The 20,004-nt window shown below is 35.7% G+C and overlaps 3 protein-coding genes across 4 annotated transcripts; 1 reads left to right on the top strand and 2 right to left on the bottom strand.

Moving 5' to 3' along the window:
• Nucleotides 1–783: 783 nt before the first annotated feature.
• LOC125200627 (probable E3 ubiquitin-protein ligase RHG1A) lies at nt 784–5,219 on the bottom strand. Of its 2 annotated transcripts, none has more exons than XM_048098309.1 (7): nt 4,928–5,219; nt 4,790–4,834; nt 2,479–4,293; nt 1,734–1,787; nt 1,493–1,591; nt 1,258–1,401; nt 784–1,187 (listed from the first exon to the last, which is right to left on the bottom strand). In XM_048098309.1, exons 3-7 carry the CDS (start codon nt 4,213–4,215, stop codon nt 1,056–1,058), a joined length of 2,166 nt encoding a protein of 721 aa, XP_047954266.1. In that variant the 5' UTR covers nt 4,216–4,293; nt 4,790–4,834; nt 4,928–5,219; the 3' UTR covers nt 784–1,055. The 2 variants fall into 2 exon arrangements, with proteins under 2 accessions (XP_047954266.1, XP_047954267.1); XM_048098310.1 differs by having other exon boundaries at nt 1,734–1,784.
• A 6,434-nt stretch (nt 5,220–11,653) lies between these two features.
• LOC125213443 (50S ribosomal protein L4-like) lies at nt 11,654–14,683 on the bottom strand. The gene is made up of 9 exons (XM_048114003.1): nt 14,555–14,683; nt 14,277–14,409; nt 13,946–14,007; nt 13,673–13,799; nt 13,231–13,379; nt 12,777–12,884; nt 12,567–12,686; nt 12,269–12,442; nt 11,654–12,050 (listed from the first exon to the last, which is right to left on the bottom strand). The coding sequence occupies exons 2-9, from the start codon at nt 14,356–14,358 to the stop codon at nt 11,949–11,951; spliced, it is 924 nt and encodes a 307-aa protein (XP_047969960.1). The 5' UTR covers nt 14,359–14,409; nt 14,555–14,683; the 3' UTR covers nt 11,654–11,948.
• An 861-nt stretch (nt 14,684–15,544) lies between these two features.
• Nucleotides 15,545–18,008, top strand: LOC125214554 (cytochrome P450 76T24-like). Its single transcript, XM_048115633.1, has 2 exons — nt 15,545–16,435; nt 17,189–18,008. Exons 1-2 carry the CDS (start codon nt 15,545–15,547, stop codon nt 17,777–17,779), a joined length of 1,482 nt encoding a protein of 493 aa, XP_047971590.1. The 3' UTR covers nt 17,780–18,008.
• Nucleotides 18,009–20,004: the final 1,996 nt, after the last annotated feature.

Genomic DNA, 20,004 nt, shown 5'->3' with positions numbered 1-20,004 from the left:
ATTGTTGTGACATAATAGAGCAATTATATAATCGAGACAAACAGAAACATAAAGAAACACAGAATTTACGTGGTTCACCAACGTTGCGTTGGCTACATCCACGGACGGAAACAGAGAACAGATTGTATTCAGATTGTTTTTAGAGTACAGAGTTATGCGCCGTACTTCTATATAAATAGGCACACAGATGACGAGCTAGGTCCAATACAAAATTAAGACCTAAAACAGAAACATGTCATAGCGAGACTCCTTGTTCGATTAGCGGAACCCATACAGATTCAGAGCATACTAATAAAAATACTACTGCTTCTGTACACTTAATTTGTTGGGAGGGGGATAGCCAAGTCAATTTAGCCTAGACAAGATAAAGCTCAAAAAAATTAATACAAGTTGAAAATATTGACATTGGCATAGTATAAATTTTATAGCTGAAAAAAAATGATAAAAATATTGAATAGAAATTCTATATGCTCAATTATCCACAAAATTAGTTACTATATTGCACTTCACATAAATTTTTAATGAACATGCTCAATTTTCCAAATGGGCTTTCATTGGGCTGGACTCAAATATATATAAAAAAGCTCTCAGTCCGGCCCACTTCAAACATGAGACTGGGTAGAGCGGGCCTCACAGGCCAGGCCCAGCCCAGCCCACTTGGCAAGAACTTTTCTCACTGAAAAACTAACATGAAACAAGAAAAAAAATGGGCATATTGAAACCATATGCTTATGCAAGTCATGCTTCTCAACAGCTTCAAGAAACCATCAACAAACAAAAATATAAACCAATAAAAATATCATAAATCTATTGTCAAATGTAGATGAATGTAAATAGTTGAATATTCAAAAATCTTGTGCAATTGCTGACTAAAAATATAAAGTTGAATCACTGTATCTTTCCACAGATGAGCAAAGATAAATTTTTAGGGAGGCCGGAAAGCGAAGGGAAGACGACGAGCTTCTTATCAAGTCGCGAGCAACGATGCCTTTCAGGACTCACGTCGCTAACACAACTCTCCGCATACCTGCTAGAACGACGAGCCAGACCGCCTCTCAGGTAGTCAGCCCCGTCGTTTTACAGATGGGGCACAGGTTCTTCTGCATCAGCCATTGCTTGATGCAGTCGGCATGGAAATTGTGGCCACATTCCAACGCTCCGAGAGTTTCACCCTCGTTGTACTCCTCCTGCAAAGCAATGAGATGAGTTAACTGAAACGAATTTGAGATGAGACCGTGTCGAAGAATGTGGCCTTACCCGGCATATGCTGCAAGGCTCTGTCTCAGCCGTGTTTTCGGCTTTGCTGGCAACGTATTTCTGTTGCTTCAGACGGCTCGTAACAGTTTCTTCACTTAGACCGGTGCACACGTTTCCGATGCGCTCCTCGAGGGCCAATAGTTCCTGGAAATAGAAGAGTAGGAAAAATCATATTGTAAAAGCATTGATTGATGTGTTGTGGAAATAGAGACGAGAGACGGTGCTGCATTCTCACCTCATACGACATGTTATCAACATCCAGTCGCATATCCCGGTGTCGATCGTGGATGTCAGCCATCCCAAAAAGGACCGAGTGATCGAGGATCATCACATCCTACCACACAAGAAACACAAGATAATTAGTTTAACGATAAATGGAGTTTTTCCAATCAACGACCACTTCACAACAAGTGCATTTCCGTCTACAGCACAAGATTCATGGTATTTAAAGAACCGAAAAGGAGAAGAATACAGACCTCTAATCTCAGGCCCTCGCCTCTCCGCATGAGGTCCAGGACTTGGCGAATCTGCTGAAACAAAACATTGAATCAGATACGAGTTATACAAACCAGACAAATAATTTCATATCAGATGAGAATTAGCAGTTATTCGGGGAGAAGTAAATCCAGTAAAGACATTGAGAATGAGTATAATCCAGCAAACTTTTTACTAATACGAGTGCTTAGAGCATAGAGAACATCGTCAGATAGAAAAAACCAGATGTGATATTGATCATTGTACACTGTCACTACTCACTAGTCAAGTTTTTTTTCAATTTGAACCTTACGGAACCAAAAACTTATGTATACTACGTGAAATCTTAAGGCAAGTCCTATAATGAAATTTGGCTCGATTTTTAACATGTAGGGGTTGTTTCATCCATACAAATAACTACGGTTCATTTCCCTTACTAAACATACTGGCTTCTTGATACCATGCCGACTCCTAATTCCTAAGCAATAAAACGATGCATTTTTTTTAACACGGGAGCATCAAATGAAGGCCTTATTTGCATCATTCATAGAGTTATAAGTTGAAGAACTGAAATAGACTAGATAAGCATGGACGATTGATCAGCAACGAACGATTCGAGTGCAAGTTATTACAATATATTCACGAGCCCTAAGTTGCAACACGAAAAGATGTAACCAAAAGGCATACAACATCAGTCAAGATAGGAGCTAATAGCTCGAGTGCAAATGCAAGAAGGATGTGGAATACCTCGGACATTATATTGCCTCGTCCTTCACCTGCAGCAGCCAAAGTCCTCAGCGAATATGGTACCCCAAAAGCACCATCAACGTACCTGTCCAGATATGCTGATCTCGAGTTCAGTACACGATGGCCATGACCATCAGACACCGATGGATGTACCATCTCCTGAGGCAGTGCCGGAGAACCCGATCTTGCAGCATGATTGCTGCTCTGACCTGCAGCCTCGGCACCTGCATTTAACAATAGAGATCTCCGTACAATCTCTGATAACCTCCGAGGATATTGGGGATGGCCCCGATGGGACCAACTAGGTGGAGCAGCGTTGAGCCCAGTGCTGGTCCCTGCTCGAGAACTAGACCCAGCATTTGCAGCCATACTGTTGTTCGCACCCGGAAAGTTCCAGTTTGTAGGATTCTGAGACGAACTTCCCATCTCACTGGCTGGAATGAACATAGGATGCTCAGAAATGCTTCTTGGAATATGTCTTGACGAAGATTCTCCAAATTGCATCCTTTCTTCGGGAACAGCAATAGACGACCTGCTACTTCTCGAGCTTGATGCACCGCTCCACCTAGATTGATGATGACGGCGCGCAGGAGGAAGATGCAGGGTTGGCTGGCTGTTCAGGGTTGCACTTTCCACTGCGGTAGCCGGGCTCATATCAAATAAATGGTTGCGGAGTAATCTAGAAGAGTACCGAGAAGACGAAGCGTCTACATTTCCAACATTAGTCTCAGTTGAAAGCGGGTTGCTGGGTAAAGCATCTTGTTGTTGTTGGTATAAGCCATTGATTCGCAAACGGAGATTTCTCCGGGAACTTTCTGCATTCCCTGAAGAAGTCAGCGAGAAAGGAGTCACGGAACCAGCTGCTCCAACACCAAGCCTGAGCCTCGGATTTGCTGGCTCCGAACCATTGTTAATAGCAACATCGTTGTCAATTGAAATCGGTATACTAGCATTGCTGACAGCAGCAGCATGAGCGGCTGTCATGGAATGCCATTGGCTTCTTTCATCATGTTGAAAACAACTCGAGCTGCCTACTCCCGAAGACTGTCCCGTTTGCATTTCAAGTGCTTTTCGCTTATACGACATACGCCGCCCATCCATGGAGCAACCCGGCCTGTCCTCCCTCCCATCCATCATATAGCCACCACGTCCGGAAGGCATGGCAAACGAACCAGAGGAAGTGCCTGGAGCTTGCAATTGACCGTTGGACGGTCCCATAGATATGTAGGAGCTGGGACGCTCGACTACCTGACAGTCATCATCCTCCGAATCAACAATCATATTAAGATCCTGAGGGAGGGCATTGGAGCTAGACGCACGCATACCAACGGGGACGTGTGCTCTCTGACTGCCATGTGTGTTCACATTGACGTTATCCAACGAAAGAATATCAGACTGTTCAAACTGCCTCTCTTCTAAGGCGAGGTTAGATCTCGGGGCAAAGGTCCAAGCATGCTCCATTTTCCTCTCAGTCTGATCACCAAGGCGCTGTGATGAACTGGAGCTAGCTTCGCCAACGCTCCACTCCACATTCGGCCCCTCACGCCTCACATGCTGCAAATACTGATTATTGGCGTCACTTGACGGCATTCTGTAATCCGGTAGCCTGCTTTGCACGGTCGTCTGCATACTAGTCCATGGCATTTGGGACTCTATGGCGGCGTCACCCGACCCAGAGCCATGATCGAAACTTATATTCTCGGGTAAAGTACTCACGGAGCTACTCGGCCCTTGCATCAGGGCAGCTTAAAGTCGAATAATTATCAACAAACAAATGAATGGTAGAATAAACAACAATGCTGTTCTTCAGGAAATCTGCAATCATATAATTCATCAGTTAATTTCATTAATCCATCAGTTTTCAAAAGCACATTTATGAACAAAATGAAACACAAAGAGAAAAATCATATACATTTTGGGAGAAACTTAAATTCAAAGGCATCATCACTACAACATTTTGCAGGAACATAAAGATCACTTTTTTAGCATATATTCAAGAAAAATGATGTATTCTTCTATTCCACCAAACATTAATTTTTTTTTGCCAAAATTGAAAACTTCATATCACCAACAAAAACATCATACAAAAAAAAACATAACAGAATTCTCAAGGCTTAAACCCAACTAAATAGTTTCTCCAAAACACAAATAAACAAAAACAAAACTTTCAAAACATAATCAAAGATGAGGTTACAAATGATAGCTGATAATCCAAAAAGGGTATAAAAAACAAGAAAACATCAAATTCCAAAACAGAACCCAAAAAAGGGAGCAATCAAACACAGATATGTAAGAATCTGAGAAAATTTACCAGCCCAAAGAGCAGCAGATGCAGCGATAGATCTAAAGTCAAGACCTGAAAATAGAAACCAAGAATCAGATAAAAATCAAATCTTTAAAGGAAAAAACACATGTAAATTCACACAATCAAAAACTCCTCCACACCCACCTCTGTTTTCCCCCTTCTGAGAGGAAACACAGCTTCAAACAGAGATGTGAAGCCCAAAAACCTTCAAGAAAAAATTTAGAGAGAGAGAAAAACAGAGTCTTTCAAATGGGGTGAGAGAGAAGAAAAGAGAGATGATGGAAATAAAATTGGTGGATGTTGAGGTATATGAAAAAAAATTAAGGGAAAGGGTGGGGTGATTTATGAGGACAGTAATCTTTATTTTACTCAAAACACCTCAGCAATAACACATAAGGCCACATTCAAAGCTTCATACACTTTCTCCTCTCTCTAAAATAGGAGAAAGACAGGTGATTTCAATGCTAACCAAATGGAAAAGAACAAATCTCATTCAATTCCCACAACCATAATCACAACCTGGGGTCATGGTGGGGGGTGGCTCACCAAAATGTCTCCTTTTTCTTGTCAGATTAGCCTATTTTCAACTCTTGTTCCAAGAATTATGAGGAAATTTCTAAGTAATGTATGTGTGTGAAAACGAATAAATGGGAAAATTGATAGTAATATATAAAAAAAGGACCCTTTGTTTTCCTTTTTATGTTTTCTTGTATGTATTTTCCTCTCTGGATTTCAAGAACTTCACACCAACCACCTGTCCCTGGATTATGTGTTCATGCAATGCATCACATTTTCACATGGATTATTTTGTACTTTTTCTTAATTTCAAATATATTTTCCATTAAAAAAGGTGGGCATTAAATTTTTTTGCCCTTCTCGTATTAGAATTTGGGCATTCTTGTTATTCCTTGCCTAATTGTCTTGATTTGACTTTTTGTGTTGGTATTTGTGCTCTGGCATAATATGAGTGGCATTTTGGCAATTTGGGCATTTTGGCAATTTGAAAATCGAAAGACAATCGGGTTTCAAATTTATCGATATTAATGATTAGATTTTGTTTTGTTTTACGTTACCAACGGGCATATTGTTAGATTTTGTTTTGTTTTACGTTACTAATAACGCGCGTACGTGAGGTGCGTGTCGATTACGGTTCTAGTTCTCGAAACGGTTTTGGAATTCACCGCTATTAGTGATTAGATTTTGTTTTGTTTTACGTTATGAATGGACGTAAGACGCGTGTCGATTAGGGTTCTAGTACTGAAAGCTGATTGTTGGTGGCACGTGCAGTTAGGGTTCTACACTTATTGAAAACGGATTGCGTGTGGCACATGTATTTACGTTGCTGGTCAATATGACATTTTTTAATTTTAAAAATTGAATGGAGGATTCGTTTTTGGATTTACCGTCATTGATGATAAGATTTTGTTATATTTTACGAACGATGTATGTAAGACGCGTGTCAATTACAGATCAGGTTACTGAAAACAAATCGTTTTGGACAGATGTAGTTACTTATGATGACCAAGTATTCTCGTTGGTCAAAAAATAATAAAAATAATTTAAAGTTTGTGAAATAATTTTATTTAGAAATAGGGATTCTTTAACACATACAATGTGCGTACTTTGATTATACATGAGTAAAGAATTTTTTAAAGCGTACATACATATATATATATATATATATATATATATAATTATACTATTTGTCTTCAATGATATTGTTAATTAACTGAAAATAAGAAGGTAAAATGAACATATTAATTCATCTGAGTTGGTATGTTGCATACATCTGATCAGACACTAAAATAGAATTTTGAAGAAAATTAGATTAAATTACTTTGTCGAGAGAATGAAGATTTTTTAAAACTTACGTATCAATGAAATAATTATATTCATCATTAGTAGTAGTATTGTATTTGTAAAATAACCAAAAACAAGATAGTAAAATGATTAGATTAGTCTATGCGAGTTGTATGTGTTGCATAAAATTAATTGAGTCAGTAAATATAATTTCTCTAAAATTTTAATTAACGTACTTTGTCGTACAATCTGCATTCATTCTTGCAATTAATTTATAAAATGTGTGGCAGTTTTAGTTCTAATTGCTTAAACGGGATTTTGTTACACATGCAGTTACATATATGGCAGTCGATTACTTTGATTATTAATTGATAATAACAAATTTTTAAAGATTAATGCACCAGTGATTAGCAGTTCTTTAACGTATCTAGAAAATAAGGAAGAAAAAGAGAAATTAGATTTCATAATTGCTTCTAAAATTGATGGATTATTTTTTAAATTTCCCTTAATAAAGGAAGTACTAGCTCTCTACTTCTAACTTTTAACAATTTCTTATTAGAGGAAATAAAAAAAATGGGTAAAAATTAATTTTAGTGGAAAATTTGATAGAAATCCACCATCCCTTTTTACACTTACAATAGGAAAAGAAACAAATAAATTTAGAGGTTCGAGACCTTATGAATTATGATAAATACGAAGTACTAATAAATAGCCTACATTTATACATACCATCCAAAATTCCAAATTACATTGACAACCACATGTTCTTGGTTAGTCAAGAGAGAATACAAATTATTACTCATCCACCCGTCCCATAAAAGTTGAGTCATTTAAACTTTTGCACTCATTTTGAAAAAATGTACTCCATCCGTCCCTATAATTTGTCACCATTTGACCCGACACAGATTTTAAGAATGTAATAGAAAGTGAATTTAAAAAGTTAGTGGCATGTGAGTCCTACTTTTATATATTAATTTTATAATAAAATGTGAGGGAGAATGAGTTAGTGGAATATGGGGTCCACTACCAAAAATGATAAAAGTGAAAGGTAATAAATTTTTAGGGACGGGCGGAAATGGAAATAAGTGACAAATTTTCAAGAACGGAGGGAGTAATAGTTAGAATAGATAATTAGTAAAGTAAAATCAAGAATAACGTAGATAAGAGTTTTCTCTATATTATTTTCAAATTTATTTTACTCTTTATCCACTTTAACTATTTATTACTACTATGATTTTTTAAAAACGAGTGCACAAAATGAAGTGACTCAACTTTTATGGGATAGATGGAGTATTAAACTTGCGTATCAATTACAAAATTATATTCGTCGTTAGTGATATACTATATTGTGAATTACTAACAGAAAATAAGGAGGTAAAGATGAATAAGAGATTAGTTTATGGAGTTGTGTGATTGTGCGATTAAATGTGGGTCACATATAATTGAGATACTTCCGTTTGATAAGTTGGTAATGCCTAGATATAAATACTTATATGACTATTTCTAAGTGTTTGATATTATAGTTAACCTATTATGTCAGCCCGTGGTTTTCTCTCTGGCCCATCCGAGCCCGCAAACTTTTCCTTAAAATACAAAGATATGTACCTCACAAATTTGGTCGGATAGCATTTCTAACTCATTTATTATGATTTATTAATACAAAATCTAGATAATTTCTTGTCTACCAAACAACCACAAAAAAACCTTCATCCGAGCTTATCTTGACACGAAGCCCGCATTTCTTATCTTATTTAACAAATCTTGTTACATCTCATCTTTCTTATCAAACGAGCCCTATATAATTTCACTTTTAAATTTTGATTAACTTACTTTGTCGTACGATTTGCATTCATTCTTGCATTTAATTTATAAAATCTGTGGCAGTTATAGTTCTAATTACTTAAACTAGAGCGTTTTGTGACACTTGCAGTTACATAAATAAAAGAAAAAAAAAAGAGAAAAAACAACAAAAAAAAAACCATCTGAAAAAATCGCATATCTTTCGATGCCATATTCTAAAAGTTCAACGAATTTAATCTCAAATTCTGAAGCAAATTAAGACCCATAATCTGAAATATCTCGTTATATACCGTCCAAATACTTAATAGAATTTTTCTTAAATATAAATTAACTTGCTTTGAAATTCAAAATGCATCCGTTGTCATAATAATTTTTTTACTCACATAGTTCTTACAATAATGATGAATAGTAATTTTATACATACGGAGTATTCAATAATGCCATATTCTCACATTGTTGTATGTATAAACTTGTTACATGCATATATATATATATATATATAGATGATACATGTATCCGGAGTTTCTATATTTTAGAAATTAATATTTCATTAACTGTACCACCAAAATAATCATGTGTAGTGTAGCCAATCACTATTCAAACATTGAAAAGAATGGCATATGAAATTAAATGTTGTTGCAAATAATGGGTTATGATCAATTCGAATGATTTTTTTCAAAATCAAAACAAAACAACCGCTATGAAACATGATTTAATATAATGATATGATTATTGACTTGTCGAGCGATGATTGGTTGGCTCGATAATGTTTAGACTAATTGAACCAAAACTTTATTTCTTGGTCAAATTGCATCGAATGGTCTAACCTACATTACATCGATAATTATTATTTTCAATGAAAGCTTTTGGACAAATCGCAGTAAATCCCCTAAATATTTACAATGCATATTGGTCTCTAAAATTAAAAACTTCGGCCGAATTTTGATATTTCACAAGAACTTTAAAATTAGTTTACAGTATCACAAACTTTACATTTTATTTGTTTTTTCCCATGGCGGTTAAATCACCATATCCGACTAACTTACATGCGTTTTTATTATACTTAGCACTAATAGATCAATATGATTTTTTACGTGGCTTTTATCCTACTTACCATGAACTTAAAAAGTGGTCTGAAATATCGTAAAGATTTCACGGTTGCCCACGTAGAATTAAGTTTTCTCCGAAGATATTTTATTTGAGTTGAGATGGGAAATAACAAACAAAATGCAATGTTTGTGATATTATAAACCAATTTTAAAGTTCGTGAAAATACCAAAATTTAACCTAAATTTATGATTTTAAAGACTAATATCCCTATATATAAATAAGATGCATATTTTAAGGTCAAATTAAGATGAAAAGGAAATATGGGGTATATTTAAAAATTGATAATATATGGTTGCGTAGCCAGATTTATTTACCACAGAACAAGTGATTTTTTAAAAAGTGATTAGCATTGGAAAACACATCTTTCCAATAGTATTCCATATTAGTCATTACTTGTTTTGTTTTCTATTTGGCTGGTCTGCAGTTAACTTTTAATCATATTATTATTTTCCCCAAATAGAAACCCTATGATCATAAATCCAAGCACATGAGTTTTTTTTTACTAACTAGATCACTGCATGGCCCCACCACCATCACAATTACTATATAGAATCAACATATAGATTTCTTCACAATAATCTCTAGCGGTTTGTACAATTTTGACCATTTCTTGCAAAATTTACAAATGTATTTCGGTCTCATAAAACGTGCTCATTTATTATTTGACCAAACGTGTGTATTAGGATGTTATAACCATGTTTTTAGTGCATGTAAAATGGAATAGTTATATAGGATGACCACTATATCATTTCTGAATTAAATTCATATTCTCTAATTATGTATTTAAATTAGTTATACTTAAATCGTCTCTCTATAAAAAATACAATGGAAAATAGCCTTTATTTAAAGTCTTGGACATGTATTTGCCAAATTATATTAGTACAATCTTTTTGAGGGTTAGATTAATTTAAAATTATAATAATATCCTAAAAAGTTGAGCCAATTGTTTTCCAAGATAGTGATATGGGAAAGTGGTGTGAAACAAGAAGCTAATTAACATAATTATAATTATGATGTGTATCAAATGTTGTAATGGCCCAACTTTCAATTTAATTGCCAACACTTCAACCTCAAGCAGTCAAGCATATCACATTTGCTTAGTGGGAGCATCTTTTGCCATTTCTCCCTTTCCTATGTCACATAATCATTATCTATTTGCCTATGGACATATTAGCTGTTCTTATTTATTTATTTATTTATTTATTTATTTATTTTTAGGGTGAATTGAGTTTTACAAGTTTATTTTTACTGATAATCTCATTTAAACACTAAAATACAGTCGATTTATTCAACATATTCAGTTCCAACATATCAAACTCGAACCCATCCATATGATTCGAATCCAAGTACCATGAGACTTTAATTTCATAAAATTTAGAATAATAACGAAAATGAAAAGCAAAAACTAGTACAACATGATTGAAGTTACTTTGTTCAAAGTTATTTTTCTTATGATTAAAAGTTATTAATAGAGATCATTGTTATTAATAAAAGTGATTATTCTTATAAATAAAAGTTAGTTTTCTTACTAACATAAATGATTAATTATGTGACATTTCTTGTGATTAAAAAGTGACTGTATTTCCCAATCAAAAAGTGACACTTCTTGTGATCAAAAGGAATTCTTTCAAAAGGGATTATTGTACTTAATAAAAATATTATCGATTTTGATAATATCAAAATTATTGATTTTAAAAAGAAAATCAATTCAAGAAAACAAGAAAAAAAAGGGAAGAAAGAACCGAGTCCGGAACTATATTATTCTCAATTTCGTGGCAAAAATTCCAATCTTTATGAAGTCAGAAAAGGGCAACAAATTGAAGAGATTACATATACTTGGCGTGACGTTGATTTTGTCACATATGTAGCCGATACCACAAACAATGCACCTAAGTAATTTATTAATTATTTCACCCTCACATTATAAAGTGGAACCTTCTTGGCATCATACCATCCTTTCTATTTCTTGATTTATTGAGTTGAGTTGTCACAATTTGATTCTTCAATATTACCCGTGAAAAACTATATTGCTATTGGAAGTGTGTGTAATATACATAAAATGGTCGTATTCATTATTCAATGTGTGAATCAAACTAAAAATAAGTAAAATATGATGTATATACACATCACATGTAGTTTTAAAAAAAACAAGACCCAAAATTAGAACACCAAAATATATTTATTAAAAAGTATCTGATCTTAAATTAAAGTCCAAATTATTCAAAACTAAGTTATGATATGTTTCCACTTTCCATGAGAGGAAAACTAAAATAGCTAAGCTCTACAATATGTGAGTTCTCACAAACAATAAACAGTGTGAAATCCCAGTTCAAGAGCTAGTTTCCTGGAGACGAGAAATACCTCGAGACGACGTGTTCAATACAGCCTTCTGTCGAGGTGAACGAAAACCCAGCTACCCAAGCATCTGTTCTGATGGCTGCAAGCACGAGCTCTATCAGCGATTGATTGGAGTTCTCATCCTTTCAACTATTCGGTTCACAGCATCACGAGACATCACTAGCGTATCGTGCAGAAGGATGCTGTAAACATTCAGACCCTGAAATTGTTGGCAATTGTTAAAGAAAACGAAAATAGTAACTTCGAGAGCACATAGAATACTTCATTTGTTTGGATACCAAAAGCAGGATAAAAACGAGTGATCGTTGGATGAAATTTCTTTTATATAATGAAGGTGCACATAGTTGTTACCAAAATAGTGGAGCATTCATCAAGTTCATACAAAAAAAATGACAAACAAAGAAATTCGAGACTTACAATGGAAGGTAGTACGTTGACATAATGTAAATTCTGAGTAGCCAACTTCAGCTTCTCGTTAATAGGACCACCGTCAACAACGAGAATTTTCTTAGCATTCTCCATTTGACTGACAAAGTGAACAATGTTCTTTGTCTTGTGCGAAGGAACTTCTAAATCTTCAAACACCATAAGCTGTAAATAGCATAAACGTGTACAGAACATGAGGGGATAGAAAAGACAAATTACGAGGAAAGAACCCCAGGAATCGTCATTGCTCAGTAGTCAGAAAACATGGGTGAAAATAAACTACACTTGCCTTCCCTTCAGCAGCACGAGCTGAAAGTGCAATCTTCAGTCCTAGTCGCCGAACCTTTTTGTTTAGCTTGATAGCATGACTCCGTGGCTTTGGACCATGCATGGTAGCACCACCCCTGAACTGTACACGATGAAATATGTCAGTTATACTCTTTCCAAGCCCTCTCAATTAGGGGGAAAAAAAAACAAACTGAAGAAGCTAAATATTCACCTGTGCACCACGAAGTGTTCCATGCCTTGCACGACCAGTGCCCTTCTGGGGCCAAGGCTTCCTGCCAGTCCCGCTAACCTCACTAATCGTTTTGGTTGAATGTGTCCCCTAAAACATAGCACAGTAGAACTAGATTAAAATCCAAGAGTGCGTTAATGAAAACAAATACTACTCCAGATTACATATGGGGAAGGAAAGGAAAGGCCAAATGAGCCCTGACACACCTTTACCATAAAAATAAGATCATAAGAAGGAAGAATAAATTAGTAGTCAGAGAGTTTTGACAGAGAAGCCACGAAAAATCTCTCTTAAATGGCTGCATCGACCAATAACAGCGGCAGGGATTTATATTTTGCTTCTATTTGGCCATTCCTTGTACTAAGAAGAATTGTTGACATTATTTTCTTTAAAACTTTTAACTATTAATTCATCAACAAGAATGAACATGGCGCACCTGCCGCCGCTTAGCTAGTTGCCACCTTACGACACGATGAATAATATCCTTTCTGATTGGCACATCAAAAACATCACCACCCAATGTCATAAAGCCTTTATCTTCATTATGAAAATTTGTAACAGGAATAACCAGATCCTGACAGAGACCTACAGCATCAATTAAGAAAATGAACAACACTGCTCCATACTTTTTTACAGATAAAATCTAAAAATGATAGCAAATACAAAAGCAATTACTTTCAATTTATGTTTCTTTCATCTCCACCAATTTTAAACAAGGGCACTAAATACAAATGTGCATGCTACTAGATAGCAAGTGATTTATAAAGACCACCCATTACTCTAATTTTATATACTCACTAAATCATAAGCAGTGAGATGTCAGAAATAAAGGCCATATCTACCAGAGCAATTCATAAAAATAAAAGGGGCCCATGTACCTATTTCCCGATCAGGAATGGCAACACCTTTATGTTTAGAGGACAACAAATGCGACGGAAATGCACCTTCACTTGAATTTGGGGTCAAAATAGCGGTAGAGTACCTCCGGAAAACATCCAAAGATGCCTGGCACAAATAAAGTCTCAGCTAGGACTTGGTTTCCATTTGAGCATAAAATCATAGCAAGAAGCACTCAAAGTAATTTAGTCCAATCCTAAACTAATGTAGTTAAAAAACAATCCCAGTAAGGTGTATGTGCATTCACAGTCTACCTTTCCGAGGACCGAAGATCTCATCACATAAGAGCTATCGCGACAATCATGACCACGAAGTGCTGCATCAATTTTTCATAGCAAGAGCTTAGAATCCAACCACATAACAAAAGTTTCCAAATACTAAGAATTGACTCTTGACACCAAGCAACAAAGCTGAATACAGCAAAGAAAACAACAGAAGAGAAAGAAATAAACAGCTGAATATTGATTGCTAAGCTAATTACACTATGGATGAAATCAACCAACAAGGCTCTAACTTTTTTTCACAACAAACAAGAAAAAACACAAAATTAAACAAATTATTAGAGAGATTGCAGGAAGGGGCTACCGCTATATACAGAAAATGGCAGAGAAGAAACGTCGCCGGGAGCGAAGGCACGCAATACTCTTCGAGAAATCGACAAAGCCATCTCCAAATTCAGGCTACAAAGGGCTACGATAAGCCAGAAATATTATTCCAGCTGCAACCAAAAGCACAATCACACGAGTTATCACTCACATTCAAATCAAACCTCCAATTGATGAGGAAATCGACCAGATTCAACGAAGCAAATTCGTTCATTAAACTAATCAACTGCTATGATGAGCAAGTACGAAGAAGATTACCGGCATTAGGTAGCAGGATTGAAATGGATGTTGCGTCTGAGAGAGAGGGAGATTTTCCCTTCCTGTTCCATAAACCCTTGTTACTGTGTTTCAGGGGTTCGGGCCGGGCTCGAACAATCACGTCCGGGCTGGGTCGGGCTAAATAAATTTATGGACTTTTATTAGTTGGAATTCGAAAATATTCTGTTAATTATTCAATAATATGAAAAATGGAGAACTATCATTTTTATAGCTGAACAATTTAACTCAAAATGTACTAGGTTTCGTGACGATGAAGTCTAGTTTCGTTGATAAGATAATCCTCTTTCGATTAATAGACAAAGGTTCGAGTTAGCGGTTCAAAATTTCGGAAATACTCCCCTTCAATTAATAGATAGAGGGTTCGAATTATTACTTTAAATTTTTTGACAATTATATATAGTACACATGTAAATACTAATTGTGTGGTGTTAATATAAAAAAGTTCACCTATTTGATATATTTATAATTATAATTAATTTCATAAAAGCAAATATGTAGTAGTAATATATTTCTTCTTAAATTTTACACCAACAATGCTTATTATATCAATACAATAGCCCAATTAAGAAAGAGCTAAGCAGCCATAAAAATATAACAAATTTAGGCCCATAGTTTTTAAATAAAACTAAAAGTCCAAACTATTGGGCTGAAACAACATAAAGTATCCAAACAAAAATATTAATCCGACTACTATTTTTTTCATTCGTAATTTCACATAGTACCTTTGTTGACAAAATCTAGAATTCTAGATAACTTTTGATTTGTCCATAAAAAGCAAAATACGAAACGACAAGAATCTCATAAAAAAAAAATATAAATAAATCCTTTTCATACAGTTCTATTTATAATATAGAGTCATTTTCACATTTGCCTAGTACTACTATTTTTTTATTTTACCGAGCAAAATCCTAAACTAGTAGTACTACTATATATCATACACATAATTACAAACACAAATCTAATTCGGCAATGGATTTCCTCACAATTTTGATTCTACTCTCATTCATTCTATCCACTTTACTTTTCCTTCTCTTGGGACCAAATCTGTTTGGTCCTAAGTCGAAGCTCCCACCGGGCCCCACTCCGTTACCAATCCTAGGTAACATCCACCTCCTCGGCCGTAACCCCCACCGCAGTCTTGCAAAGCTCTCCCAGACCTACGGTCCACTGATGCATCTCAAGCTCGGGAGCATAACCACAATCGTGGCATCCTCGCCAGAGATTGCTAGGGAGATCCTGCAGAAGCACGACCAGACGTGCTCCAGTCGTGCAGTGCCCTGCGTGGCCCAGACACTGGGCCACGCAGAGGCCTCTGTGGCCTGGCTCCCCGTGGGGAGCCAGTGGCGCAAACTGCGCAAGATCACCAAGGAGCACATGTTCACCGCGCAAAAGATCAACGCGAGCGAGCCCCTCCGCCAAGAGAAGCTGTGCCAGTTGCGCGATCACTTGGTGGAGGGACGCGGAAGGGAGGTGAATTTCGAGGAGGTCGCCTTTGTGACGGCTCTCAATCTTATCTCTACTACTTTATTCTCTGTCGACTTTGCCAGTCTCGATTCTGGCTCGTCCCACGAGGAGGTGAAGGAGATTATTCGGGGGCTTATGGAGATCTCCGGCACTCCTAACGTGGCTGATTTCTTCCCAATTTTGAGATTGGTGGATCCACAAGGGCTCAAGCGCAAGGCAAATGTTTACTTGGGAAAGATGCTCGACAAATTTGATGAGATTATTAGTAAAAGGTTGGAAGAAAGGGACAAATCTTCGGATTGTACGAGGAAGACGGATTTGCTTGAAGTGCTACTCGATCTCAATCAAGAAGATGAATCTTACTTGAGCCTCCATGAAATCAAACACCTACTTAGTGTAAGAATTTAATACATAAATATCACTTTCTTTTTATTTCTATAATAAAAATAATAATAATGTGATGCACTTTCCACAATGACACATTAGTAATTTAGTAGTTTGGAGAATATATAAGAATATTTTAGGTTGCTAGCATGCATTGTACATCGTTAATTTCAAAAACGAGATTGATTTATTGAATAATACTTCTAATTTGACATTTTGAAAGGCTTTGCGAGATTGATTTATTGAATGTTATTAATTTGGCATTTTCAAGGTTTGACTTTTGATTTGAGTAGTAAATACGTTTATATTGCATTTATGGGAACACCCTTATTTCAAGTGTGACATGCTATGAGTGTGACCTATAGGTTTTGGGTAAGATAGAAAACAATAGTATTAATTGTTTATAAATGCAAAGAAATTAGAAGAGTGTGTACTTCACTATTTTGTGTTATGGACTAAAATGTAAATACATGCTTATATATAATGGCATTTTCTGGTGGGATCGGAATAATGAAAAACCTTATAATCGGCCATGAAGGTTGAAAAATTCCTCTAAATTCACATTTTGGAGTTCTTGTTGTCCCCATGATGCGACAACTTGAAGGGTTGGGGTTTAATTTTGTTATACGTCCAACATCTATTAACACACTGTCCACCTTAAAACCACCGCATGAGTTCTATTTACTAGATCTGCCACTATTTTCAATCTGATTGACGCAGTTGAACTATATTAATTTTATCTATCTCATCCATCTTGTACAACAGGACTTAATCATCGCGGGAGCGGACACGACCACGGATTCCGTGCAATGGGCAATGTCTGAGCTAATCCGCAACCCCGAAAAGTTATCCAAAACCAAGAAAGAGCTGAGAAGTGTGATCGGAGAGAAGGCACAAGTTCAAGAAAACGACATCCCAAAATTACCATACCTAAACGCAGTGATCAAAGAGAGCTTCCGGCTGCACCCGCCCGGCCCGTTTCTAATCCCCCACGAGGCGGAGGCCGACCTGGAGATCAATGGCTACACGATACCAAGAGGCGCGCGGATCCTCGTGAACGTGTGGGCTATCGGGAGAGACCCGAGCGTATGGTCCAACCCGGAGTCGTTTGAGCCCGAGCGGTTTGTAGGCGGCTCGGTCGACTACAAAGGGAGGGATTTCGGGCTTATTCCGTTTGGCTCGGGCCGGAGAATTTGCCCCGGGCTGCCGCTGGCGCACTTGATGGTGCACCTCATGGTTGCATCGATGATACATGAGTTTGATTGGGAAGCACAAGATGTGGATATGGATGATGTGTTCGGGCTTTCTCTACACAAGGCCCGGCCTCTCAAGGCATTTCCTATCATTAAAAGTTGAGTGATTAGGAAATTTGTGTAATAAGATGATGAATTTTCATCTCAGATTTTTATAACTTAGGGTTGAAAATGATTACTGGCTAGTTGTTTTTAGCTTTTGTCTGTTAGTAAGTCTCTTTTAGTTGCTTTTCAATCTTGGTGCACTGATAGTAACAGTTGCGGACGCAGAAAATAATTTTAGTAGGGGCTGTAATGTAGAAGAAAATGATACCCTACATATTTTATGTGAGAACCCCACGTGAGTATCATCTTCATTTGTTGCACGATGAAATGTTGTTTGTTATGTTTTGCACAGTACATTTATTTTAATTCTATTACATTAAGAAAAAATTGACATATTATTTTACAAAATAGTATAGTACTATTTTGGTCCTAAACATATGACTGATTTATAATTTTGGTCCAAAACATTCATTTTTTAAATATTGAGTCCAAAACATACGAAAACGCTCTCGAATAGATCATTTTTTGACATTTCCGTCAACTTTGACAATCAACCGTCATTTAGCCCAATTTTAACCCGATTAGACTTAATCTGAGATTATTAGTAGCTTAATATTATGTTAATTATTTTGCTAAATAATTCAATTTTTAATATTCTGAATATAAAAAGTCAATCTTCCAAAACTCTTTTTTCTATCTTCTCTCTTGTCACTCTCCTAAGGACAAGAACCATAGTTTAGGGTTCTGACCAAGAACAACCCGATTTCAACCGATTATTGTTGCTTTCCATGAGTTGGAAGTCGCCCTACCCTAACTCCCGTTCTAGCGACGGTCTCGTCAACGTGAAAAAAAGCATATGCGAGGAAGAGGAAGTCCAAAGATAGCCATCCATCTGACACCGAAGATGGTCCGTCGGCTGATTCGTCGAAGCAAAACAAACAATGCAACGAACAAGGGCCAATGGCGTCGTCGAGATTTGTGGGTTCTAACCCTAGCTCTGGCGATGAAGAAGAAGCAAGACACATGAAGTATGGTTTTTTGGGTGTTGATGGTGTTAAGATGCAGTGTCTTATGGCAATATTTTTTTTTGGATGCAATTCGACACTAGCTGTTGTATTTTTGAGTTTTGTTAGTGTTGAGATAGATGCAGTATCTTATGACGATGTCTTTTTGATCGTGTAAATGTTCAGGATCAATTTAAAGTAGAAAATGAATATGAAGGACCACTTTGTATTGTATTTTGTTGTCCATTTATTGGTTCAATTTGTTGTCAGTTTATTGACATAGTTGTGACATCCCTAACCTGAAACATGCATCATTTTGCATATTGATATATTTTTATTTATCTTTGCATATTATTAGTTGTATAATAAATATTATATATGTGATATTTATATATGTTACATAAATATATGTTGTAGATATTATAAATGAGTATTAAGTATATAAGTGTATATATAGGTACATAAGAAAAACGTTTGCCTGCCTATATTTGTATAAATATATCTAGTTGGGATTATATAAAAGTATAAGTGGAGTATATCTATATGTGCATAAAATAATTTCGTAAGGCATATATATGTATAATATATTCCATGTAATATGTTAAAAGTGAGAAGTGTTTCATGTTACTAATCAAATGAGTATTATTCTTTTATATATGAAGTACAATAATTTTATGGAATGACACGTTTATAGTTTTTCATTTTTACGTGTTTTTCTTTTAAAAAGTAGATAAGGGAGTCAGCAAATTTAAGCCGACACACATATATAAATAAGAGATGATAGTAGCTTGGGGGGAGGAAAATAGAATGATAGTAGTTAGTAGAGGAAGATGATAGCAAAAATTAGAAGAAGAAATAAGAGTCGTAGATCCCAAAGCTGATTTGGGACTTTAGTTAAATTACTTATCTTAACATATGTATAAATCATACACTATTAATTTTACATGTGTTACGTGGTTGATTACTATATGTTGAATTTGAATGAGTAATTGAATAAATCATACTTTGAATTTTACATGTGTTATGTGGTTGATTACTATATGTTGAATTTGAATGAGTAATTGAATTATATGGCGTGAAATTAGTATGGATATTATATATATATATATATTATGTTGGAATTATTTAGTGGAATATGATATGGATATATGATGGGTACAATGGATATTTGAGTGTAGTTGATATATTTTTATATGTTATTAAAATTATTTGAATCATGGAATTAAAGAGGATATATGACAATTTTGCCCTGGGTCTGATATGAATGGTAATGAAAATA

The sequence above is a fragment of the Salvia hispanica genome, chromosome 1, assembly GCF_023119035.1.
Source record: "Salvia hispanica cultivar TCC Black 2014 chromosome 1, UniMelb_Shisp_WGS_1.0, whole genome shotgun sequence".
NCBI classification, from domain to species: domain Eukaryota; kingdom Viridiplantae; phylum Streptophyta; class Magnoliopsida; order Lamiales; family Lamiaceae; genus Salvia; species Salvia hispanica.
The sequence above is the reverse complement of the archived record's forward strand: the minus strand, read 5'-3'. Positions and strand labels throughout refer to the sequence as shown.